The 25,291-nt window shown below is 40.9% G+C and overlaps 2 protein-coding genes across 3 annotated transcripts in view; one reads left to right on the top strand and one right to left on the bottom strand.

Annotated features, from left to right (window-relative positions):
• Window positions 1–79: 79 nt before the first annotated feature.
• Window positions 80–21,217, bottom strand: LOC131779285 (uncharacterized). 2 transcript variants are annotated; one of them, XM_059095814.2, is made up of 11 exons: window positions 16,118–16,132; window positions 15,539–15,906; window positions 11,817–11,995; window positions 10,919–11,167; window positions 9,751–9,999; window positions 9,298–9,517; window positions 8,878–9,040; window positions 8,282–8,437; window positions 2,452–8,119; window positions 1,374–1,979; window positions 80–978 (listed from the first exon to the last, which is right to left on the bottom strand). In XM_059095814.2, exons 2-11 carry the CDS (start codon window positions 15,885–15,887, stop codon window positions 595–597), a joined length of 8,223 nt encoding a protein of 2,740 aa, XP_058951797.2. In that variant the 5' UTR covers window positions 15,888–15,906; window positions 16,118–16,132; the 3' UTR covers window positions 80–594. The 2 variants fall into 2 exon arrangements, with proteins under 2 accessions (XP_058951797.2, XP_066021309.1); XM_066165212.1 differs by lacking the exons at window positions 15,539–15,906; window positions 16,118–16,132 and adding an exon at window positions 20,823–21,217.
• Window positions 16,300–25,291, top strand: part of LOC131779276 (uncharacterized) — a 34,122-nt gene continuing 25,130 nt past the window's right edge. Inside the window, exons 1-2 of the mRNA XM_066165206.1 lie at window positions 16,300–16,515; window positions 24,489–24,738. Of these exons, the coding sequence (XP_066021303.1) occupies window positions 16,321–16,515; window positions 24,489–24,738 (445 nt within the window). The 5' untranslated portion in view covers window positions 16,300–16,320. The remainder of the gene's footprint in view (window positions 16,516–24,488; window positions 24,739–25,291) is intronic.

Below are 25,291 nucleotides of genomic sequence, written 5' to 3'. Positions count from 1 at the left end.
GAAAGCTACGCTTGGCAAAAGTATTTTCGCGAATGGTTAACCAATCGGTTATCAGTGAGTGTAAGAGTTTTCACTCGTAGTCGCTTTATTCAGGTTTTTTTCTAATGTACACTTGTCCATTTTCTGCTTTTTTAATTTCCACTTGACATTTCTGTGAAAAGTAAGTTGCAAATTTTCTTCAATATAAAAGTAATTTGACTCAGTATAGCAAAGAAAGGCACATGTATCACGGATGAAATTGTTCGATTACGTTCGCTTTTCAAGGAAGATAACTTTTTCTGCAAGACAAAATTGAATCGAAACAAAGCGCGCATCATGACGCGTGAATCAGCTGCAATGTGCGAACGACGAATGCGATTTGCCCTTCAGGCGTTACGCAGCTATACATGTCAGTGTTCTTCACTTCCACGTGTGCAAGTACTATTTTCATTCCTAACATTTGGGTCTCTAATTGATCAGTATCTCTCATTGTATCAATTCACTTAACTTACTTTACACGCCATCAGGGTTTTTAGACTATGAAAAAGCAAAGAAAAAAAAAATGTAAAATAACCATTCTAAATAGTCTAGCCATCAGTTCATCATGTCGTCATTTTAAACATTATAACAGAAAAAGTCTCCTTGCGCCATATACTCGTCGTTATTTGCCGAAATCAACCTTGTAGGAGGCGATGTAATCTGCGTAACTAGACCTGCTGGATTGCGTGATTCAACTGTCACGTAAACAATGCTTCCTTCAAACAACGCGTTAATGTCATTAAGAGGTAGCGTGACATTTGTCGTGACACCGACGTCTTGGAATGAAAGAACGTCTGTTGCGTTTGGATGACTGCCGACTGCAACGCGAAATCCGCTCAAACCTGATTCTTTGTCGTAAAACCCAAACCAGTGAGCCCGCAGTGTTTGGTTGAATAAGTGGCAGCTGGAGTGAAGTCCAAAAACGTCATGCGTGCGGTCTGGGCTTACTATTACCGAACCCTGTCAGGGAAAAAACAAAAAAACCAATAGGTTGAACAGACAAAAAAAAACAACAAACTGAACAAGGTAACATGTTTTGCGGAGAAGGTGCTTGTAAATCGAAGCCCTCCTAAGGAAAACCGCCTCTCTTCATAATTTAAAGACAATTTTAACTTTCTTATCCAAAACGGTGTTGTTCGTCTTAATTCGACCTAATGATAGAACACTTCTTTATTTTTCGGATGAAGAGCGTTGTAGTTCGTTGTTTTTAAAAAAACATAGACTAGAGTTTACTAATCCCGATGAGTACTAGAAATCAAATCACCCGATCCATACTAGAAAGTGTCAACATAATTTCCTTAAATTTACTGCCACATACAGGCCGCCTGTTTTGTTCCCTAAGATATTTGGCTAACCTTAGTTGGTGGAGTGTCATCAACCAAGACTGGTGTAGTAGATGATCTTTCTGTGACAAGTCCAACATTGTTTTCACATCTCACAACGGTGTGGTACCTTTCACCTGCAACTAACGAGAGCCCTGTCGCTGCTATGGTCGTTTTCAAACCATTATTTACAAAGTCGCCAATCAAGTTTGTACTGTTTCTTATAGCGTAACTGCATAATTTTACACCACTTTCCTCGTCCTGGAAGAAGGTGACGTTAGAGACCAGGGTGCAGTTTGTCACACATGATGTGACGTCAGTGGCCGGCAGCACTTTACCGACAGACGGTGGAGTGAAGTCCACCTTTACTTCGTCCGTTGTTGCCAATGTAAACAGCCCTGCGCCGTTCTGAACTCGTATGGTGATGTAATATGTTTCTTGGTGTCTTAAGTCACAGTAATTGCAGGTTAGTTCTGTTTCATTGTTGGTTATTTTGGTCATAGTTTTAACTTGGCAGCCATTGGATACTGTTCCTACGCAGAATTCAGTCTTGGATATGCCACTCTCGGAATCTAGTGATTTCCAAGATGCCTTCAGTTCTCCTCCGGGTCCAAGCCACAAGAGGGAACCTCGCGAAACCTAAAGAGAGTAAAAGAGAATATTAAGTGAGACCTTCGTGGACGGGTCATTCCGAAAGGTACAAAGCCTCTGTTTTAAAACGAGGTTGAGTGCGCAGCCATTAGTGCGGAGCAATTATTTTAATATCATGCAAAGAGGTCATGCACTTAGCCTCATATTGAAAGTGAAGGTTTCGGAACTCCGAAATGGTTTATTTTAGACGATAAGTTAGGTCAGTCTGGTGTAGAGGATGGAATGAGATGCAGTTTCGAAACTAAGATAAGACAATACGAGTTTGAATGTGGGATATCTGTCTCGCCATTGTTCAGTAACTACTATAATAACCAAGCAAGAGATCTATGAATTAATCGACAAAGCTTCACACTTTACTATTTTTGCAGGTCACGAACAAGGTCATCATCCAGTCACGACAACCATGCCAGGGCCTATCTTGTCCCATTATTTCACCCAAAATTAATCAAATGAATCATACCTCTGTCAACTTGGGTGTTGACGTGTCAACGATAAAGCCGTCAGACCATCCATGTGACGTCATTCCAGCACCATTCGTGGCCTCCACTGTAATGTAGTACCTTTCCCCATGTGTGAGGGTAAGGTTTTCCGCCATCGCTGAAGTAATCATGCCGACATCCTTAAAATCTATGACGTCAACACTGTCAGGAGTGGTTCCAAGGCCCCAGCGGTAACTTACTATGCCACTCTCGTGGTCGCGGAATGGTTCCCATATTGCCGCGACTGTCGTTGTTGAGAATTGAAACTGAATATCAAAATGGAGAGATGATCCGTCGTGAACCAGACCAGAATTGGGTGGAGTAAGGTCAACAATAACACCATCAGAAGACGAAGTGCTGCTAAAGCCATCACCATTTGTACAGGTTACTTGACTGATGTAGCGAGCGCCGGGAACAAGACTAAGATTTCCTTCAGTGAAGTTCCCACTGCTGTCCACGGCTTTTCGAAGGACAACTGTGTCATTTCCAAAAGAGGAACTGTTATCTGATACCGTTTGCTCGATCAGTGCCCAAGAACACCCAGAAATACCGGATTCTTCATCCTTAAAACCTTTCCACTGGATTGTCAAGGTACTAGTTGAATTTGTGAAGTCGATATCCTGGCCAATTCCGTCTATTACAACGCCCAAAGAAGGTGGTTTCATATCAAATATCAGTTTTTCTGACGACATAACAGATGTTAAACCGGCTCTGTTTACAACAAACACAGTCACATAATATCCTACACGGATTTGAGGCATGAATGGGCCAATGACACCTGAAGTAGACAAACCTGCAGGTATTGTTTCCGCCACACAAGTGAGGGGTGTTGTTCCCAAACAGAACGCACTGCTTTTTATACCGCTTTCATCATCTTTAGTCTTATTCCAGGAAACATCTATCTCAACGCTTTTTTGTTCTTGGTCCTTGACTATGTGGTGTATGGTGACCTCTGTTATCATGGGTGGAGTGGGGTCTACAGTGAAGCCATTGGACGAGCTTACACTGCTAAGTCCTCTGGCAGTGATGGCTTTTATGGTATTGTAATACTTTTGACCTGAGTTTAAAACATCGAGGCCTGGTGCGTTGGGTTTCAAGTCTTTCTCAACATTTGCACTCAGCCCAATGCTAGTGAAACGCGAAATGTCATCTCTACCAGGAGCGGTTCCTATGCCCCACTCATAATCAACAACTGGATCCACAATATCGTCCATGAAAGGATCCCAATTAGCACCAACTCTCTTTGTGCTAGTTAGATAGTCGAGGTCTGTACCTTCCGCTGATCCATCGCTGACCTGTGTTGGAATGGGCCACAGATATTCTACTCGAAAGCCATTGGATCGAACAGTATTCTGCATACCCGCGTTATTCCAACATGTCAGTACATTATGATACGTTTCGTTTTTGATGAAGTGAAGATCTGCGTACCTCTGAGAATTCGAAAAAGCTTTCCTTTTTCCATAAGTTGAGCCATTGGTAATGTCAACTTGATGGAGTTTGCTCCCAGCTTCGCCTTCGATTATCCATATGCATGATCGCACCCCACTTTCGCCATCTTCAACGCCAAACCAAGACATAGAAACGTTCCAGTCCTCGAGAACGACATTATAGTCTACTCCTGTTGAATCGTTTCCGTCAATGACATCACCCATAAGCGGCGGACTTACATCCAAAAGCATTCCATCAGAGCTGCGTGTCACAGAAATACCAGCTCCGTTGGTCACATGTACCGTTACATACACTCTCTCCCCCGCATTAGCATGACAGGTCGGACAGGTGAATGACAAGTTGGCTCCAACACTTGTCATTCCTTTTATCTGACAGCCTCGAGGCTTGGTCCCTAAACAGTACTTGCTGTCTACAATGCCGCTTTCTGGATCTCTTATGTCTTCCCAGCGTGCTTCGATGGCCATGTCTGGAGAGAAGTAATCAATGTCATCCCCACTTGCGCCATCGTGGATATCACTGTCAACAGCTAATGGAGGAGTTGTGTCTATAACGAGTCCAAGCGACGACACCTCTCTACTTAAACCCGCTTGGTTCGTTGCTATAACTGTCATGTAATAGACGTTTGCATGGGAAAGGCTGAGGTCATTCTTGGTTACCTGCGTTGCCAGGCGCACGTTCTCAAAGCTGACGATATCGTCTTGGTAAGGCCGAGTACCGACGGCAAAACGATAATTCCGGACAGTACTCTCATATTCGGCAAACGGAGACCATGTGGCTACAATGGATTCTGTGTCTGACTGATATTGGAATGACCGATTGCGTGATACCCCGGCTATAATGGGACCTGTCTGAAAAGGTGGCGTGTTATCTATGGCAAATTCAACGGTTGAAAAAGCAACGAGCCCTGCATTGTTTATGCAAACTACACTGACATTATAACTTTCACCGTGAAGAAGAGCACTCAAAGACAGCGAAACATTACCCGAGGACGCGTTGCTCTTCTCAAGAAAGAGAAGTTGTTCGGCTTTGTCCCTAACGGAGATGTTGCAGTTTTTAATGCCACTTTCCATGTCTTTAAACTCGTCCCACGAAACGACGATGCTGCTGTTGCTGACAAACGTTTTCCTCCCATTTTGACCAGATGACTGTCCAACTTTAACTTCTCCCGGATTCGGTGGTGTGCCATCAAAGACCATTGCATCCGAGCATGATCGCGAGACGAGACCAGCTCGGTTTCGAGACGTTACAGTGACGTAGTATTTTATTCCGGGCGTAAAGATTAGATTTGTCATCGTAGTGTTGGCGAAGTTGGACCGTCCAATGTTAATGAATGGTTGAACTTGAGTTCCACATCTACTTATACCTATGGCCCACTTGTAGTACCAAAGTTCACTTTCGGGCTCGGAGAAGCTCTTCCAGTAAACTGCGATGTCAGATTCAGAAGCCGTGTAGAAAGTATTTTCTTGTTCGTCATGTCTCCACTCAGTCTGTGATCGGAAGCCTGGAAGAATTGTACTCGGTACTGGTGGAGTGGCATCTGCAATGACACCATCCGAAACCAATTCCCTGACAGCGCCAGCCTGATTTGTCACTTTTAAATGCACATAGTATTTTGTTCCACTCTGTAAAGTAAGGACTCCTTGACTTCGGACGTGTGTCGAAAGACCAACATCCGTGTAGTCTTGAAGACTGGTTTTGTCACTCACACTTGTACCAATACTCCACTCAAATTTTTCAATTCCGCTTTCCAAGTCCCAGACTCCTTCCCAGTTTGCAGCCATATCTGATAGAGAAGATTGATACTGAAGATCTGGTTCAATGACTCCATCGTGCACCACACCATGGTTTGGAGGGCTAAAATCGATCAGCACTCCGTCAGAGCTCATACAGTCGCGCAGTCCAGCAAAGTTCACAGCGCAAACAGTAAAGTAATATACATCGTAAGCTAGGGAAAGACCGTTAACGGTAGATGAGGTATTCAACCCTGCATTTTGAAACGGAGATACATCAACAGCTCCTCCACGATTTCTGCTAATTCCATACTCATAATACTGGATTCCAGACTCAGGGTCGGCAAAACCATTCCATTCTGCTGACAACGCCGTGGTATTATCCTGATAGTCGATGTCTGAACCTGAACTTCCATCACGCACTTGAGCATTTTGTAAGCTTGGGGGAGTCACATCAACAACGAAGCCATCTGTAGACACTTCTGAGCTAATTAATCCAGCTCTGTTTTCAGCTTTGATTTTGATACAGTACTGTTGACCATTAACTAGTGTGATATTTGTCAGCATAAAGGTAGTGGCTTGTGGAGGGTTAACTTTGAGAAACGTATTTCCCGTTACATGATAGTTACCAGGGATACAGCTGCCGACGGCAAAATAGTACTGCTTCACTCCAGTGTGAGGTTCTGGAAATTTTGTCCAGGAACCATAAACATGCTTCACGTCTGCCTGATAGTCGATATCTACTCCTGATGTTGCTCCGTCGTACACATTTCCTTGGGACGGAGGTGTGGCATCGGGTATGATAATGACTGAAGGGGCATCTTTATGCAGTTTAGCACCATTGTATGCTCTGATGATGACTTGATACGCTTTTCCTTGGGTTAGTGCCAGATTTTTAAACGTTGCAGATGTCCGTAGATGAGATCCTGGCATGGTTTTGAAGTCGGAGTTTGATGGTGACGTACCCAAGGGCATAACAGCCCAGTCGTAACGCCTCAGACCGCTGTGAGCATCAGAGAATCCAGCCCAATTTACAGATAATGACGAGACACTTGGCACGTAGACGCACGCAGTTCCATTTAGGAAGTCATCCTCACCAGTCACTCTAACTGTACCAGTGAACACAGGATGAGTTGTGTCCACCGTAACGCCATCTGTAGTAACGTCAGTAGTGAGACCAACTGCGTCGATTGCTCTGACAGTCACGAAATACTTCGCATTGTTTCCCAACGTCAGTCCGGTATGTGTGATGTTAGTTGCATTTCCTGTCGACGTCCAAGAAACAACAATGCGTCCACTGCTATCTGTCACTCTGTATTTGTACTCTACGATTCCGCTTCCTTTGTTCCCATCTGAGAAACCATTCCAGTTTGCTGCCATCCAGGTATTGTCGGATTGGTAGTCAATATCAGTAAAATGTCCGTCATTTACAACTCCAGCTTGTGGAGCATCATGGTCTATTAGTACGCAGTCTGATTTGACTTGAGTAAACAGACCAGCCTCGTTGTAACCTCTGACAACCGCACAGTAGCTTTCTTTAGAAACAAGATTGAGGTTGGTCAAAGTGGGAGAGCGGTGTAAAGCTGTCGTCTTAAAGGAAGTGATTAAACCAGCCCCTAGTCTCTGTATTGCCCAGGTATATCGTGAGATAGGTGAATGTGGGTCGGTAAAACGATCCCAGTTCGCGCCGAACGTAGTCGTCCATTTGGCGTGCTTGAGATCTACACCAAGTTGATTGCCATCGTAGATCTTGCCAGCTGCAGGAGGGGAAGTATCAACAATCACTCCATCGCTGGTGAGGTCAGAAAACAAACCGGCTTTTGTGAAAGCGCGAACTACGAATGTCACAGTTGATCCGTCTGTGACGCCATTGAAGGTCTTACCTGCGTTAGTATTTAGATTTACGCTAGTAAAACCCATGAGCTCTGTTGTTTGTTTACCGCTAAACGAAGTTGAGAGAACTTTCCATTCATACTTGGCAACACCATGTCTGGTTTGAACTCCTCCCCAGTTTACTTGCAAGAGTTTAGTGGCCTGGTAGCTCAAGTCAGCTCCAGCCCCATCGCGGATCCACCCGCCTTGTGGTTTTGATGTGTCAATTGTGATCTCGCCACTGCAGACCGGTGGCGCATTGCTGTTTCTTATATCAGAAGCTTGTATTTTAACTTTGTATTTGCTGTTATCTTGAAGACTTAGTCCAGTCAGAGTTTGTTGAGAGTTGCCATTCGAAAACGTTCCTTTTACACCGGACAAGGTATTGCAAGCGGAGGATGCTGGTAGAAGGAACCACCTAAGTGTCAATTGGCCACATAAAACGGAGAAACCGGACATCTTAAGGTAAAGCTTATCTGTAGAGTGCTGAAAGGTGATGATTGTCTTAAATGCATGGTCCTGAAGCTGTACATTGCCAGTAGTCAGGGTAATGCTGTCTGTTACGCCACCAGGGCATGTTCCAAGGCGTCCGTCACACCTGCGAATAATGATTTCACAAATAAGTACAACTTAGATGTAGTTTTAAGATGTTTTAATAATACGAATCATCCTCATCCTTCGAAGAGTTTTTCCTTAACGTAACTTTACAGCCATAACAGCTTAGAAGTGACCACCAACAGAATCTTGAGTTATCTCTCACCTCTCAGGGCGATCGCAGGCGTCCGCAGCCGGACGGCAGATTGTTCTACTTGGCCTCATGATCGCGCGGCAAGATCCGTCACCAACACACTGAGAGGTTTGGATACAGCTTGTGGCAGGATAAGATGCTTGGCAAGAGTAACCTTGTCCTATGCATCTAGAAAAATACAGAGGCAAAGTACATGTAATTGAGAGGCTTATCAGTGCTTGTCTGGCACTCACTGTTTATTTTCACTGATGTTAAATCAACAAAACAATAAATTTTTTAAAGGCGTAGCGAACGGGAGAGAGGGGACACAACATACCAACCCCCTCTTTGTCAAGAAAAAGTGTAAAATGAACACGATATGAACAAATACGGGAAGCATAGTGACGGAGGACCACCCTCATGGAGGCTTCTGCCTAACTCCCCTCCCTACCTTCCCTCCCTCTCCAAGTAGTTGGAATAGGTCATATAATTTGTAGGGAATTTTTCAAACTAAAGACTTTTCAACTTCGGAGTTTCCTCTTTGAAAGTTATATGCCAAGAACTCGTATATATTCAAGGGATCATATCGTCTTTTTTTCCGCAGCTAAGCAATACGGGGTGATACTCACCTGCCAGCGTTACACGTGTCTTGTTTTGTACATTTGTTTCCATCGTTACAAGGCACCGCTGGACGATTGCTCCAGGCTCTATTGGTACGAGCGGCTGTATCGTGCAAGTCACACCACTGACACTGATTAGATGGATTTACTGCTTGGTGGCTGTAGTCCCGGCCTACAGGACGATAAAAGGTTATCACAAAATAAACCAATTAACTTAAATACCTTTGCCTACAAAAATAAGCTTCGTGATATAACTCCTTTAAAGCAATGAGTAAAAACAACGAGAACTGCGATATTGAATGGACAAAAAAGGCTTACAACGTTGTCTAGTCTTCTTCGGCGCGTAAATTCCAGTTTGGATAGACACACCCTTAATTTTGTTTCAGGTATTGCGAGAGAACGAGTATGGCGTAGAATGTTCTTACCCACCTGCTATCTTACAAGTACACTTGCTGTTCAAAAAACCAAACCCAGTTTTCAGACTGCAACTGTTGCCATTACAGTACTGGCAAACCGAGTTGCATTTGAAAGGTGTAGCTGTGCACTGGCCGCTACGACACGTATCTGCACGTGTACATGCGTTCCCGTCATCACATGCCACGCCGTCTCGATTAGACCAAGTGCTGATACTACTGCCAGGGTTACACCACTGAAAGGAAACAGCAACAAGACAAATATTTTCGTAATAAGGTAAGACTTTCCACGTTTTCCTAAATTAATTATTATATCTTTTTTTCTTTTGATTTTTTAGTGGCGTAATTTTCGGTCATTGGTGTGTGTATAGAAACATCCATTGCCCTCAGAAAGCGCTATTAAACATTTCATTGAGGATAGTTGACAACAAAGAACCAAGCTATTATATTAGTTCGAACGGTGGCTTACTTGACAAGGATTCCCTGGCTTATAGTGATTCTTGGCATAACATGTCCTTTTGCCTCCTTGCAGTATTATGCAATATCCAGATTTGATTGGACAGCCATTGCCGTCATGTGTTTCACATGAGAGACAGTTGTAGGGCGTGCCGACGCACGTGCCACTTGAACAGCGGTCGTTTTTGGTCTTCAAGTTGTTGTCGCTGCACCTAAGGTTGTTGTTGTTAGTCCACCGATTATTATTGTTGCTGTCGCATTGCTGAGGAGAGAAGAGTGTGATTGATGCAAAACTCATCTATTGACCATTTTGAAATTCATAAAAATCCTATCAACTGCAACGTTCACGAAATAGTGTATGAATTGTTTTACACAAGTAAATAGTGCTTTTCGCGCGCATTGAGTGGCTAGTTCGGAAGTGAGTAGCTACTGCTATTCACCTCCAAGTAGCTGATGAGACAAAAACGCACTTGAAGAGTTTAACTTCCGAGCATTTTTCGGTATATTGAGAGAAATAAACTCATTTTTTGGTGTTTGTCTGGCATATAGCAAAATAATTATTCAGCTCAGTGTTGGTGAAAGTGGTGCACCATTCACCTCCACTTTGGTGAAAAATTGTTAATTATAAGCCTATCTTTTGTGTGGATAAAATATCCAATGTCTTGACTATTCAAGTTAATGATCTTGAGTGCTTTCCAGTTTATTTCAATTTTCGTTTTTGTGAAATAGCTTTTGAAAAGTTCCATTTCGTTAAAATTTCCGCGTAAAACTCAAATCAGCTCTAGGTGCTTCTTTGAGCGATGGAAAAATTGGTCGTTCTCTGATAGCTTCTCGTTGTCCTCTTAAATGTATCATATATGGTCATTCATTTGATTTGGGCACCTGATATATGATTGACTCTGTACATCAAGCCGAAAGAGCTCAACCCTTTGACTAACATCCAACATCCAATATCACTACTGAATAGGACATTAAGGTCATGAGAGTGGAGGAAATGAGCACCATATTAAGAAGTTCTTGATTGTTGAACAAATTCTCCTCATCAGCATCTTAGGAAATGTACTTAGAACGGTATGGATAATATGGATACTGATGTTAGGATTCAAAGGGTTAAAATGCTATTTCTCCGTGCAATTCTAAGTTAATCTTCCCAATAATTCAATGGCTGCTAAATATTTTACCTGGCATTGATGTCCTGGTCGTAAGACTCCGTGACGAAAACACTGTCGTCTTCCACCCTCATTGATCACGCAGTATCCCGGTTTCACGCGGCACGCGTCATTGTAGCACTCCTCGCACGGGAGGCACGAGAAAGGCGTGCCGGAGCAAACCCCATTAGAACAGCGATCATTTTTAGTGCATGCCTTTCGGTCGTTACACGGCAAATTGTTGTTGTTTGTCCAGGCATACTTGTTTGCACTATTGCAATTCTATTGGAAGAGAGGACAATACACAACAAACGTTGGTAACTAAATAATATTTCCTTGCATCACTATACACCTAATTGCGGTAATACTATCCCTGTGGTTTTTTTCTCTATTTAGTTTTAGTTTTTGTTTTTTCTCCAAAAGCGTTATTTCAGCAAGGTCTACCTTATTCCATATCTAAGTTGTTGAAATGCCGTATCAACTCAAACAGCCGCCGCCCCCGAATAAGCCTCTCTCGAATGAGCGTCGCATTTAGGACAGCAAGGTTAATAAACGCCGCGGTCTCGGTGCAGCGTTAATTCAAGGACTTATTTCACTCGTTGTAGTACTTCGCAATTGGATATCTTGACGGAAGCCCTTAAGAAAGCATTGACTCAGACTTAGAAGTGCCGTATGCTCTCACGCTGGAACACTTAGGCTCGAGATCGAAGTTGAGTGTAAAAACCCCAGTGTATGCAATTAGTTACCATAAAATTTTCGTGCGCATAAGAATATGCCGCTGAATTGAAGAGGATATTTCTTTGTCGCGGCCACTTTTAATAAGTGCTTCAATTGAGGCGTGAAAAATTAAAAAGCGCCGCGGCCCTTATTCCAGTAAAACGGTACTCTCTCACCTCTCTCGCGCATGATTGAAAGCGAATTAAAATCTCACCTGACACTGGTTACTGGGGTTTACTCTGCCATACGCGTAGCACTGGTTGTTGATTTTGCACTGCCTCAGGTCACATTTTAAACCCACTTTGGTGTAGCACGAATGGCAACTGCATGTAAAACTACCGAACGTGTTGGTACAAGTATGCTGGCATGGTCTGTTATTACACTCATTGACGTCTGTTGGAAGAAGAAATAGGACATGAAGAGTAAAAAACCTGTAAGTAAGCTACTGAGTTAGATGTAAGGATGTTTAAGATAACACTACAGTGATGTGGTGAAAAGTTGCAGAAAAAACCGTAAGTTATCTTCCCATAAGATTTTCGCCGATAGCTCGATGCGTTAACCGTTTTTGACGGCATGACATTTTCACTATTGCCTACATGTGATTGGAGTGTCGAATTGAAAGTAAAGAGGTGACTAAATTGCTGTTGTTTTTTTCCAGGACTAAGAGACGCGTGCAAGAATGACGCATACAGCAAACAATTTTGCATGTGGGCTATCGAATAATTGTTTGACCTTTACCCTTTCCACAGAAAGACCCGGAGGATTGTCACAACAAAGGCGAGAAAACTCTGAACTTTTAAATTGCGTAATATATAAAGCAGATTCAGCACTGGCTACAATCGACATACAAAATGGAAAGAGAAAGACCCGGAGGATTGTCACAACAAAGGCGAGAAAACTCTGAACTTTTAAATTGCGTAATATATAAAGCAGATTCAGCACTGGCTACAATCGACATACAAAATGGCCAATGAAGCACTTGTCTTTCTTGAGCAATAAGTAAACTAACCTACTAGCACTAGCGACAAAATTGTTTATTTAGACAAATTTTCTGTCATCACCAACGCTTTACAAGTGCGGATGGTTTGTCACGACTTGATAATTTTTCGCCGAAGCGGACAAATTTTCAAACGCACCGCTGACAAAATTTGTACCGGGTAAAAGCTTGGCGAAATTTACTAAACAAACAAAACCGTGATAAACTTGTCTATCATTTGTCGTAAACCCCACCATTAGTGTGGTAATTGAACTAGGTTCAGTTTACCAGAAGATAGCAGTAATTCTGCATCGTTGCGAAACTCGCAGATTTTACAACTTTAACTTAAGATGAATGCCGGTAATTGGAGTTTTAATACATTGGCGAATTATAGCGACCAGTCATATGAGCAGATCAGGCGCCGGAATGTGCCATCCTATTAAGACCAACAAGGAAACAATTTTAATTCAGTCGGGGCAACCTACAACGGTGGAGGAATTTTCCAGTCGCCGCTTCACCAGACTATTAATAACGCTGTAGATGTGGCCGCACAAGATCCTCCACAACATCTTGAACTGCCTCTAGAACAGTCGATCTTCCAACTTTGAAATCGAGAGTTCTCGTGCGCCAGACGATAAAAACAAAGTGCGAGTACTTTTTCTGGGGCAATGCAGTCAGGCAATTTTGTGTTTTCGCGTGTTACAGCGGGTCGCAAAACATTTAGCAGAGTTTCGAAGGTACAACGATCCATTCGCAGTTTCCTTCTGATAAACTCCCTGGGAATTGTTCGGTCATTGTGGTGGATCTAAAACCAAGACCGGTTTCCAAGAGTACGGGTTGTGTCGACGTGCCCGGCGTCTCCGTCTTCTACGGTGTTCAATCATTAAAAGAGTTGCTTGGTGTCCAAGAAATTGATGCCTTAATGACCTTAACACTAGGCTCACCATGAACATCATTTCGATCTGAGCGAAATTTAAAAGCAAGATACACGCCACAAGTTGAAGCATTTGAACATGTTCCATTATCCCGCCAAAACGTTTGATGTTTTGGTGCGCACAGCTAAATTGAATAAATTACAATGGAATATGATATCGGTGTTGTTTTGTATATGTAATCACATGAGGCCAAGTACTACTAAGGATTAATTGCACGAGAGTTTTCAAAATTTTCCAAAATTGCCCGAGTCGCGAAGCGACGAGGGCAATTTGGAAAATTTTGAAAACTCAAGTGCAATTAATCCTTAATAGTACGAGGTCTCATGGGATTACTTGTTTATCAATAAAGGGCAAAATTTATACGAAGGAAAATCACGCGCGCAGTCTATTTTTAACAAATTTCAAGATAACGAACGGTTGCTATGCAACGGATTAGCCAATCATTAATAGGTAATCATGCCCTCTCTTGATTACCAAAAATGCCCTCGATTAAGAAAAAAATGCCCTCTCTCTCAACCAATCAGCGCTCAGTAATTTTGCCCTTTATTGATAAGGCTATTAACCGACTTTGACAGTTCTTTGACAACTTCGACATTTTTAGCGCGAATGCAATAGAGGAGAAAAAAAATTGTTATGACTAAATTTGTCTTTCGATTTTGTCGGGACAATTCTAGTTTCGTCTGCTAGTGCGGATAGGCCCTAACTCGTTAAATGATCAGTATTGCTGGTTTTCACGTGACGTCACTAAATTTCAGACTTCAGAACTATTGATCCTCCTGAGATTTTACTTTCATGATGTATTAGAGCAGCTAAAAACTAATATTCAGACAAATTTTCACTCCAAATGGGTTCTTGGTTTAGTGATAGACTACTCTTGAATTTCTAAGCTTTTGCGTGACGTGGCCTTTACATGACGAGCGAGAGAGCTGTTATGTTGGTTTAAAAGGTGACTTATTTAGGGAAATTCAGCTATCTGAACAGTTCTTGTATTAGAATAAAGTATTATTGTTACGTTTATGAGTTCTTAGAGAGATAAATTCACGCTTTTGTAGCAAAACTCAGTGACAGATGTTTCTGCTGGTTTCCGGCCGCCATGTTGGTGCCCATCTTGGTGGGCACCAGCATGGCGGCTCCATACAAATCTCTATAAATTTGAGAAAAACGTTTCTCCTCATATCTTCCGTAAGAAAAATTGCTGTGACATGAATCTTGGCGAGAGTCTTTACATATCTAGCTTCTTTCTATTTCCAGATTCTAGACTAAATCGATTGAACGGTTTTTATTTTTTATTTTGATCTATTTTGAATGGCGTGACACTGAAAACCAGCAATTTGAGTCTTTTCACTCAATTACTCTTTTCAGTTTTTTTACTGGTTTAAGTACAATTTCAAGTTAAAAAATCTTATTTAATTCCACTTTAATTTCAATTGATAGAGCGCTAATTGTTTCAAGACGCATCAAAACGTGGAAACCGATTTTTTAGGGAAGGAATTCATCCCACGCTTTTACATGTCCAGAACGCGCCGCTGCAACGCTCTCAAACAGTTGCTGTCACGCATGTGCGATATTTCATCGTTTATCAAACTGTCATCGATGGCGGATGCTGCGCCCGTATTCGAAATCATGCCCATATACACTATTCTGCACTTAGCATTAATTGAAGCGTACAAGTTAAGAATCATTTTAAATCAAAGCTCCCTTTTCCATGTCTGAAGTAGGCGCTTGAAGAGCGTTAAATTTTATCACATTTACAGAGGCGTTGAAATACCCGGAGATTAAACATCCCACACTCATTATTAATCCATTTGGAACAGTTGCTAAATGCGAACGCGCGGAGCGATAAAAAAAAAATGGAAATTTTTCATTTGCTTACTTCACATTGCTAAAAAGAAATAAAAAAAATTTAAATGAAGGGCTCTGTTTGAAATCGTCAGCTTTGCATAATCATGTCAACGGATGTCGATTTCCAGCTTTCGCTCACGAGAGTGTTTACTTTCGCGTTCACTCGTGCATGGATCTACCTACCTCCTTCGCAACACGTTCCCCGATATCCAGGGCGACACCGACATCCACTACTAAAAGGGGTTCCTCCGTTCTTACATTGATCTCTGTTGCACGCTCGTACCTCATCTAAACGGTACGGGCAAGATCCCCCGCAAGCTTGAACAACAGTTTTTCTTCTTGTTCTTTTTTGAGTTCCGCTTGTTCCGCAGGGTTGGCTGCAAGCACTCCATGAACTCCAAGAGCTAACCTGACATGGTCGTGCACTGCAAGGAGGAGGAGAACGTCGCCGTCGTCGCCGCCGCCACGAATCGGTGTCTCTCGCCAGAACCAGCAGAACCCAAACGATAGCCAAAAATTCGGTGATCCGCATCTTTTCTCTACGAATTTAACTATTAAACGAAATTTTATCGTTTTAAATGAAAGGTGAAAGTTGAAGATCCCAAAATAAACCCGTGTAACGCAACTCTGTAACGATGTGGTTAGCCGTTGCTCGAAACGTTACCACCGAACGGTTTCAGATAAAATTGTTTTAGGAACAAAGTCTCAAGTCTATTCGACCACTCTCGATAGAGTTGGGTTCACTAAGATTTTGCTGTTTACCTGCACGAAAGTGGTTGACGTAAAACGTGTCCGATGAATTTGTGGTCAATAAATATTGTTGCTATTGTGTCATAATCTTGTTTACAATTTTATTGTGTAAAGTTTGAAATTGCGTCACGGCTTTACGTGGCGGAGTCAAATGAATTCCAGACCCCCCGTTTCAGAATTTCAGTAAGCACGTAGGTCTCAGTGCAGCTGGAGTCATGCACTGGCTTCGTTGTTTTCCGATAATATTAGAGATTATTTTAACGATTCACCATGCAGGAGCTGCAGCAGTGTTAGGACAGAGGCTCTCGTTTGTAGCGCAAAGTACATGTACATATGATTACGAAGTTGCAGTCCATACTGCAAGAGGTACACGCTCCACAGTCAGCGAAGGATTTCATCTTCATGCGCTGGTGAGTAGAAAAATTTGTTTACAGTTCTTTTACTGCTTCGTAAATTGGGTTTCTCGCGTATTACGAGCAGCGTGTGCGCTAAGGGACGTGCCCACATTAAAATCAGCGAAGCGTTAAGTCTCGATCGTTTGTTTACGCCGAGTTATTGATGCTCGCGCATCGGCGGGATCGTGCGTGTAAATTGCACGACTTTAGATCATTGCACAACCCACCATTCGTGTTGCATTGCACTGTTTAGGAAAAATACTAAAATTTTGAGATGAGAGGGAGAAGAAAGGGGAAAATATTTCCTCAAAAATAACGTGGTTCGCCACATGTCAATCAAAATATGGTGTGAATTCGCAACGGCTTGTTTTGGAGCTGAAGCTCCAAATTAAATATTTAAACATGCTTATGTCAACTATTACTTACAACATGCCTTGTCAAGTCTCCTAATAACACCACGCATTTCAGCGCGATTCAGACAAAGAGTATCCCTTTGTTAGTTTGCCTCCCCTCCATAGACGCGTGCAAAAAATGTATTGATTTAGTGAGGAGAGATTAAGCGTCAATCTTGATTTCCTAGAAAGTTTCCTTGTTGTTCCTTTTATTAAAAGCATTACCTATCAGCGAGGACATACTGTTAGAGAGCTCTCTCTCTTGGATTTTGGAACGCTGAGGCATATTTTGGAATACAAATTCTGGTTTTTAAAACGTACAATGATCCCGTGTCCTTCACTTCCGCAAGTGTTAGTCGTCCTCGGTACTAATATATTTTTACTCGCTGATTTACGCCGATATAAATTCCTTGTTACGAACTCTTACGTTCTGCGAATTCAAGCTTCATTTGTCTCAACAGACATCTGACCTTCGTTTGTGAGATCCAAAATGTTTGCTTGTTTTAGTTAAACAACAACAAAAAAAAAAAACACGATACACTCTCTTGGGTGTATTCTTGACGTATCATACATTATTGTTTTTTGTGAGCGGCGGTGTTTGTGAGAGCATCTGAATAGTTTCTTGTGTGGGCGACTGAAATGGGACAGTGACTTAATTTCCTGTTCCGATGAATCGCTTTTTTCTTTACTCAAACCAATATAACGTAACTTTCGCTTCAATAACGGTAGAATATTAATCGTCGGAAGAAAATTTTCTCTGTGAGATTTCACAGTGGTTGATCCGTGATGACGACTCCTTTAGCAGATCCTGGAGTTAGAATGTGCTGTTCGTAAAAAGTCTATTTATGTATTTACGATCAACAAGGAGGGAACAGACAGCTGTGTATTGCAACGAGCTGAGAACGTCTGAAACACCAATACACACACCTACTAAACCTCGAAATATCTATTTTGAAACAGATCGCGGTTAGTACAATATACCCACACGGCTTGGAATAATTGTGTCTCATACGTCATTTAGTTCAAATTACTTGCGTTTCCTCAGTGGATTTTCTAGATCGCACAATTAATTAAATGTAGTTTGTTTCTTTTAATTAAAAAAAGCCGGGTTGTCCTGTTTGCAAGTAATTCGAGAAAGAAATCCACTTGAAAGCGCCCCCGTCTCTGGCGTGTTGCTAACTTTCTAGCAATAAGTATAAACTATCCGGTATTGCTTTATGTTTGTCCAAAAATAGCTCAGCCGACTGACAAAAATTGCCGCGTGCTTAGCCTCATAATTATTTTCTATCGTTGTGCTTAAGTCCAATACATACAGAAAATTGACCAGTGCAACATCACAACATGAACATAAACATGAAAATGATAAGTATATACAATTTATGGCGAGATTCGCTCTTAAATAATTCAGGTAAAAATTTCTTCATTTTGACCTGTTCATAAGGTGTGCTTATATCCAACACAAGGGGATAATTGTTTCGGTGCAACATCACAACATTAAGGTATTCATCAAAATGATAAAGGTTCACGATTGACAACGAAATAGGTTTTAAAATAGTGCATATGACAAATCAAATTTTGACCCATTGATAAGAGAACAGGGGACATTCCGGTAGAAAGCATGTTCAGGTTATTGCCTTTTCAACGACGGAGAATTCTAAACCATACCGTAAGGATTACAAATGATGAACTGCGGTTGATTCATCGAGTAGTTTCCCCCATGCCGAGACTAAGAAAATCGAATTCGTCCCAGTGATCAAAACCACGAAGCAGATTGTTAAGACAATGCTTTTCATAGTGTGTTTAGGTCAAAAATTTTGTATTTGCTCCGTATTATCGCAACCCTAACTTGTCAAATTCTAGTAGACGTTAATTACTTTCAAAGTTTTGAAAACACGGATGCACTTCTCTTGAAATAAAATACTTTCCGTTGCTAATCGCTCGAAATATTTTGTTCAAATTGTACACGCAAAGTCTATGTTTCAAGACCAGTCTCTTTTTTAAGGCAACAAATTTATTTGTATTCGTAATTGCCTTCTCTTTTTACTTTCATCAAAAACAAGCAAACTAAATCATGATTGAAAGACAGAGATCTTCTTTAATTGACTTTTTTGCTTTGTTGTAACATTTATCCTTTGCTGGATTTATTTTAATTACCGCTCATCTGCACCGCTTGTTTAATGCAACATTCCTTACGTGAAAAGCATTGTCTTAACAATCTGCTTCGTGGTCTTAATCACTAGAAGGAATTTGATTTTTGATTAATAACGTTGTCGGTTTTCTCGTTAACCTAATTTATCAAATTCTAGTAAAAGTTAATTACTTTCCAAAGTCTTGAAAACACGGATGCACTTCTTTTGAAATAAAGTACTCTCCGCTGCCAATCAGGAAGAAAACAACTTCCGCTCGAAATATTGTTGTTCAAATTGTATACGCAAACTCAAATTTCAATATAATGTAGGGTGGGCATGAAACAGTGGATTATTTGTGGGAAGTATTTTTAGGGAATATTCGACATGTTGAGACCAGTCTCTTTTTCAAGGCAACAACTTTATTTGTATAAGTAATTGCCTTTTCTTTTGTTAGTTTCATCAAAAACAAGCCAGCGAAAACACGATTTAAAGACAGAGATCTTTAATTGACCTTTCTGCTTTGTTGTGACATTTTTCCTTCGCAAGATTTATTTTAATTACCGCTCATCTGTACCGCTTGTTTAATGCAACCTTTCTTTACGTTCGATGGGCACAGCATTAAGAACGTTGGCGTTAAGGGCTAATTATAACAGAAAAATTAAGGTAAAAATGTTACGAACTCCCATAAGCTCAAACTATTTCAGTTCCCGTTATATTGGTAAACTCTATTGTGCCTGCATACGCAACTACATCAGAAGGAGGCGCTGTCGGAAAACCCCTTTTTCACGGCTTTTGTAATTCAGTATTCGCAAACTCCGTTGCGCAATTAATGCATCGCTCGTGGTAAGTAATCTCTAAATAAGTAACATCAACAAACGGGATTCGATCAACTGTCTTTTCTTTTTAATCTTCACTCCGTTTTCAAAGTGTTTTTTCTAGCGGTTTTTAATTTGTCTCTCGCTGTGAAGTTAACCACAAAACGTGTTACTTTTCGATTTGTTTTCAGTTAACTGAATTTTTGATCGTTGACGTTTTATGAAAGTTTTGCCTCCGTGATTTAGAGTTTTGTGGTGTCTGTTTGTGACATTCAACTTAAGTGGATCTGCAGAGGCAAGATATCAGCTTGGCTGGAATGTTCGGCGCTGCTTCACTCTGAATGCATCTTTCATAACCCCTTTTAATCTCCCCCCCCCCCCCCCCCCTTTAGTTCTACCGGTCTTAAAAATTTTTTTTCGAACGTTGTTATGTATTTTCTAATAACTTTCTTGGTCAGAGTAAAACTTTGGGGAAAATGAAATCATTGTTACTCCTCGCCCACCCTATTGAGTTCGTGTGTGTCCGAAAAGCAAATTCTGCGCTGCTCAGTTAATCATTTTCCTTTCAAAATGAAGTGTAGATTCAAAGATTCACTTGATCTTTACAGGGTACAGCAAATTTTAAGCATTTTGGAACTCAAAACAACTTTTTATGGTCTAACGAACACCTTTTTTTACACCATGAGAATCACAGAACAATCGTGAAACAGTAAAATATAAAAAAATACGCCTATCATCCACCACGAAGCCCTTTTTCTTTTGAAAGTATTTCCTCAACATCTCGGCTCCTAGTTTAGAAATGATATTTTGAACATATACATCGTACTGATACTGGCTAACAGGTGGGTACAACATTTGAAACAGATCGCGTCAACTTAGTTTGGCTGTCAGAGATTTGTCAAGAGTTGTATGTTTACACTGATCCAGCCTTGTTCACACCACCTGTATGACCTCAAAAGTTCAGATCCATGTATTATTGGACTAACCTTGTTCGCAGCATTTCCCATCGTATCCCACTCTGCAGCTGCATCTGCCGCTAACCGGCGTGCCTCCGTTCCGACAATTGCCTCTATTGCAGGCCTGAGTTTCTCGCAAGTGGAACGGACATGTTCCTCCACAGAACGCGCCTGTAATCAACGAACGCCTTCGTGCTTGTGCACCACTCGAACCGCACTGATGCGAACACGAACTCCAACTTGTCCAGCTTCCAACCTGACAGTTCGTTGCCTTGCAAGGAGGGGGTGCCCTTCTCCGGCGCCGTCTTCTCCATGCTTCTGTTTCAGTCAAAACGCAACAAAGCCATATTACGAGAAATAACTTTGTCATTTCTGAGTCAGTCTCTGCCACAATAGAGAATTAAGATTAGCTTTTCTCTTTGCAAGTAGCCACGATTAATTGTTTGAGATAATTCTTAAATTCTGATTAATGCTAGTATTTACAGCAGAGTAGATTTTTCTAAGAAGAGGTTTTTTTTCTCTGATAAATATATCCACGATCTGCATCACAATAACATGCACTTAAACTGCCCTGTGACGGAAGTCATCACAGAATTGAAACAAAATGTTTGATATACCGACATTGACTGTAAGCTTATATTCGTTCAATATAACTGCGGTTTTAATTTCGTGATCGTTTTTGACTGACTTCCGCAATGCGGTTTCTAAGAAGGAGAATACCTTGGATCAATTAAGGTTTGTCAATACATTTGAAATTGTTCTCAAACGGTAAAAAAAGAGCAAACCTTAAGACAGTGTATCCACGAAATAAGATTGAAGAAGAGTGTGTATCGCAAATTTTAGAATGCTCAGCAAGTACCTCCTTGCGTGGCTAATAATTTTACAGGTTGAAGGCTTGCAAGAGAAAAGCGCCACGCAGAAATCGCTGCGATTTCAGCACCTCACAAAATGTACGTACGATTACGAAGTGACAGTTTACACCGCTCGAGGAGATAAGTCCACCCATAGCGATGGTTACCAAGTTCACGCTTTGGTAAGGTTCATCTTAATTCAGGTTAATTGACTTTGAATTCTGTAACACTGTTAAATCTCCTTGATTTCTTGTATGTACGACAGCGTTACAAAATGTGCAAATGACTTACGTTTTTCTTCGAGCAAACATAGTTTGTCACATCGTATTTAAAATTCATATTGTAGAGAATAGACGAATCGGATAAAATGGACATCTCACTTTGGGAAGAGATAATAACAGCTCGGCCTGCGTTTTCTACGACAGAAGAAAACCGCTGAAATAATTGCTTCTTAGCATTAAGAGAATAACACTGGATTGACTGATCAAAAAGGGACATTATCGCATTTTGGAGTGGTGATTTTTGATAGCCTTTGCGTTTGCCTGGAAATGGTGTTTGGCTTAGCGCTTACGCGGATTGAAATTTCTCTATTTTTGCTTACTGTTTGCAGTTACGGCATACAATTCAAAGAAATTTTTAAGGAAATGCTGAGACCAAATCCATTTTTATTTAGCATATATTAGTACTTGTTAAACGCTATACGTGCAATATATATAGCAACTGGAGCGAGGCCGATATTTCGTGGGACTTGAGGTCATTTTCAAAGACTTTCAGGTTATTCTCGTATAATCGAAATTTATCATCACTTATTCTTGCTGGGTTGTTTCAACCGTCTTCAATCTTTCTTTCCACACGCCGAATGGAATTCATCAGCCTGCAGAAAGCAATAGACGGATTTATATCCATGCTAAAAAACTGATCTTTACACAACAAATTGCTTACTGCAGTGTATATTTTACCAAGTTGTTTACTGAATGACAGCCTTCTTTCCATAAATGGTGTGTAACTAATTTCTAAATGAAGGAAGCGCCTAAATTCAGTTAGTGAATCTGTCACTCTAGAGTTACAAGGTAAGCTTTTTCCGAGAGTTGCACCACTGTAACTAAAACTATTTTTGAGATGGCACATAGCTGGTTTATTATAGGACCACAGGAATGTTTAGTTGTGGCAACAGGAATCATTCCGTCACTTGGAGATGGATTCCACTCAAACGCGCGTCTAATATATGTCACATCCTGTCGAAACTTCGCGTGATTTAAAAAACTTTGGCTCAAGAGCCATTAATCTTTTTTCCAAGAATTCCCCGGCACAATGATGTAAGAATTCAAGACGTACGGTCAAGGATTTGACCATGTAAGGTCATGAATTGGATTTTATTGTTCGATATTATGGTTTCAATTCTGACCACTTTTTCATAATATTGGTGTGCGGCGTATTCTACAAAAATATTACTCTCGAATCATCCTACACGAACCGGCACGCAATTAAATTTACCTCAGGCGTAATTTCCGCATGTCTTTTATGTTATTTTCACCGGTATGCATGCACTAAAGAATCTGAAATGGAAAGGAGTAAAAGGCATCCCACAACGTCTTGAGCTTAAATTTACACGTAGTTTATTTTCGGACTAATACATATATATATATATATATATATATATATATATATATAGGAAGTCTGCAAGTCGATTTTCGCGTGGAACAGTGCTCAATACGTTGAAGCAGAGCAGAATAAATATTATGAGAGGAAAAAAGGACGCAACTACATTTCCCGACAAGCCTGTTTCGTGAATCGCTTCACTCTTCAGGGGTTTAATGTGAAGCGAAGTGAAGTGAAGCGATTCAGGAAACAGGCTTGTCGGGAAATGTAGTTGCGTCCTTTTTTCCTCTCATAATATTTATATATATATATATATATTTTTTATTTTTTTTATTTTTTATTATTTTTTTTTTTACAACATGTCGTCCTTGCCAGTGAAGATGAAAAAAAAAATTAAAAAAATAGTAGTAAAATAACAACATGGGACTTAAAAAGTCCTCGTGTCCTTAAGGCAAATATTCCTCCTGTTTTTTCTAAGAGCGAAATTTGAAGTGAAGATTGCAAGAAAAGAGCACTTAGCACTTAGGTGCTTGTCAGTACTTATGTCAGTTTTCCCTTACTTGGGCACTTATAGAAAAAATATGAAACCTTGATATGGATCACCGAGCCTGAGTTACTATTACTTTCCAAAAACAACAAGTTGTGCATAGATGTCCTAACGTCTAATTATGAAACGGGTTTAATAATTACAATAACTAGTCGATTGTTTACTTTTCAGGAACATTGTCCACTTTAGCAGCATTCTCTGAGCTATACACTTCAGAGTCTTCCTCTTAAATCAAATTTTTCTGCTCTGCCTACCACATTACATTTGAACATATTGTCCACAGAATAAAGAACAAAATATTTATAATGCCTATGCCAAGGAGAGAAACCAATTTTGGATGTTTATTTGGACCCAATTCATTGACCAGCTCCCAGTTGGCTTGTTAGCTCAATTGGTAGAGCGCTGCACCGGTATCGCAGAGGTCATGGGTTCAAATCCCGTACGGGCCTGAATTTTTTTCAGATCCTATTTAAAACTACTCGTTTCAGTAGTGTTCTTAGCTGCGAGGATCTCTTAATTTCATCAAACCAAAGTTGTTATTCCAACGAGCAACTGATTTCATTCGTTATTCTACTTAACCTTGGAATAAAGCCCAGTTTCGTTAAAAATTATAAGAAGGTGAAAATGGTTTTTTTTTACATTTTTTTTCTGTGATGAAATGGCCTCAGATTGTGAACAGAAAGTTATGTTCTGTTTCAGGTCGACTTAACACCAGCATCACGCGACTTCAATGGGAGGGAACAGTCGCATCTCATTAAGCTTGACGTGCGGGAACCCCGCTTAAGGCGCCTACAACATGGGCGTGTTCCTGCCAATCACCCTGTCAATGAAGAGTTTGAAGAGCAGCTGTCAAAGCCCTTTTACTTCCAGCAGGAAGATCATGGTACTATTACTGACGTTCTTTTCCCAAAGAGGTCTGAGTCTCCCGAAATTGCTGCCTTCAAAAAAGGTAAGGCGTAGAAAGACAAAATGTATTACCAGATTATTCCACAGTATCAGCATCTCAGCTGTTTGGACCTCCAGATATAATTTTCGATGGACCGAGCATGCTCGTACTCAAATTTTACAAGATGTTAGAGCCGTTTAACTGAGGAGCTGAGAAACTACAGAATATTTCACGTTTAAGGCCTTCGTTATGTATTGGTATTGGGCCTTTTCGAAATAAATCTCATTTGTAAATGTATGGTTGTGGCTCAATGACAAACTGCCTAATCTCTCTCTTTGTCATAAGATGGAACTAAAGTGAAGCAAAAACAAAACACCGTTCACTCAAAGTGTTCAGGTTGTTTGAAACACGCTTTTTTTTGTTTATGTTTTTTTTTTTTGTTTTGATGCTGTTCAACTGGAATGGCAGATTTTTTAATTTATTCTATTTTATGTTATGCACGGGAAAATGAGCGTTTCTTTTAGTTAGCTCAGAATTATGCAAATGAACTCAATCCAATGTGATTAACCAGTATGGTTATTTTGTTGAGCAACCTACAATTTTGCACCCTCTACTC

The sequence above is a fragment of the Pocillopora verrucosa genome, chromosome 4 (assembly GCF_036669915.1).
Source record: "Pocillopora verrucosa isolate sample1 chromosome 4, ASM3666991v2, whole genome shotgun sequence".
NCBI lineage: Eukaryota > Metazoa > Cnidaria > Anthozoa > Scleractinia > Pocilloporidae > Pocillopora > Pocillopora verrucosa.
The sequence above is the reverse complement of the archived record's forward strand: the minus strand, read 5'-3'. Positions and strand labels throughout refer to the sequence as shown.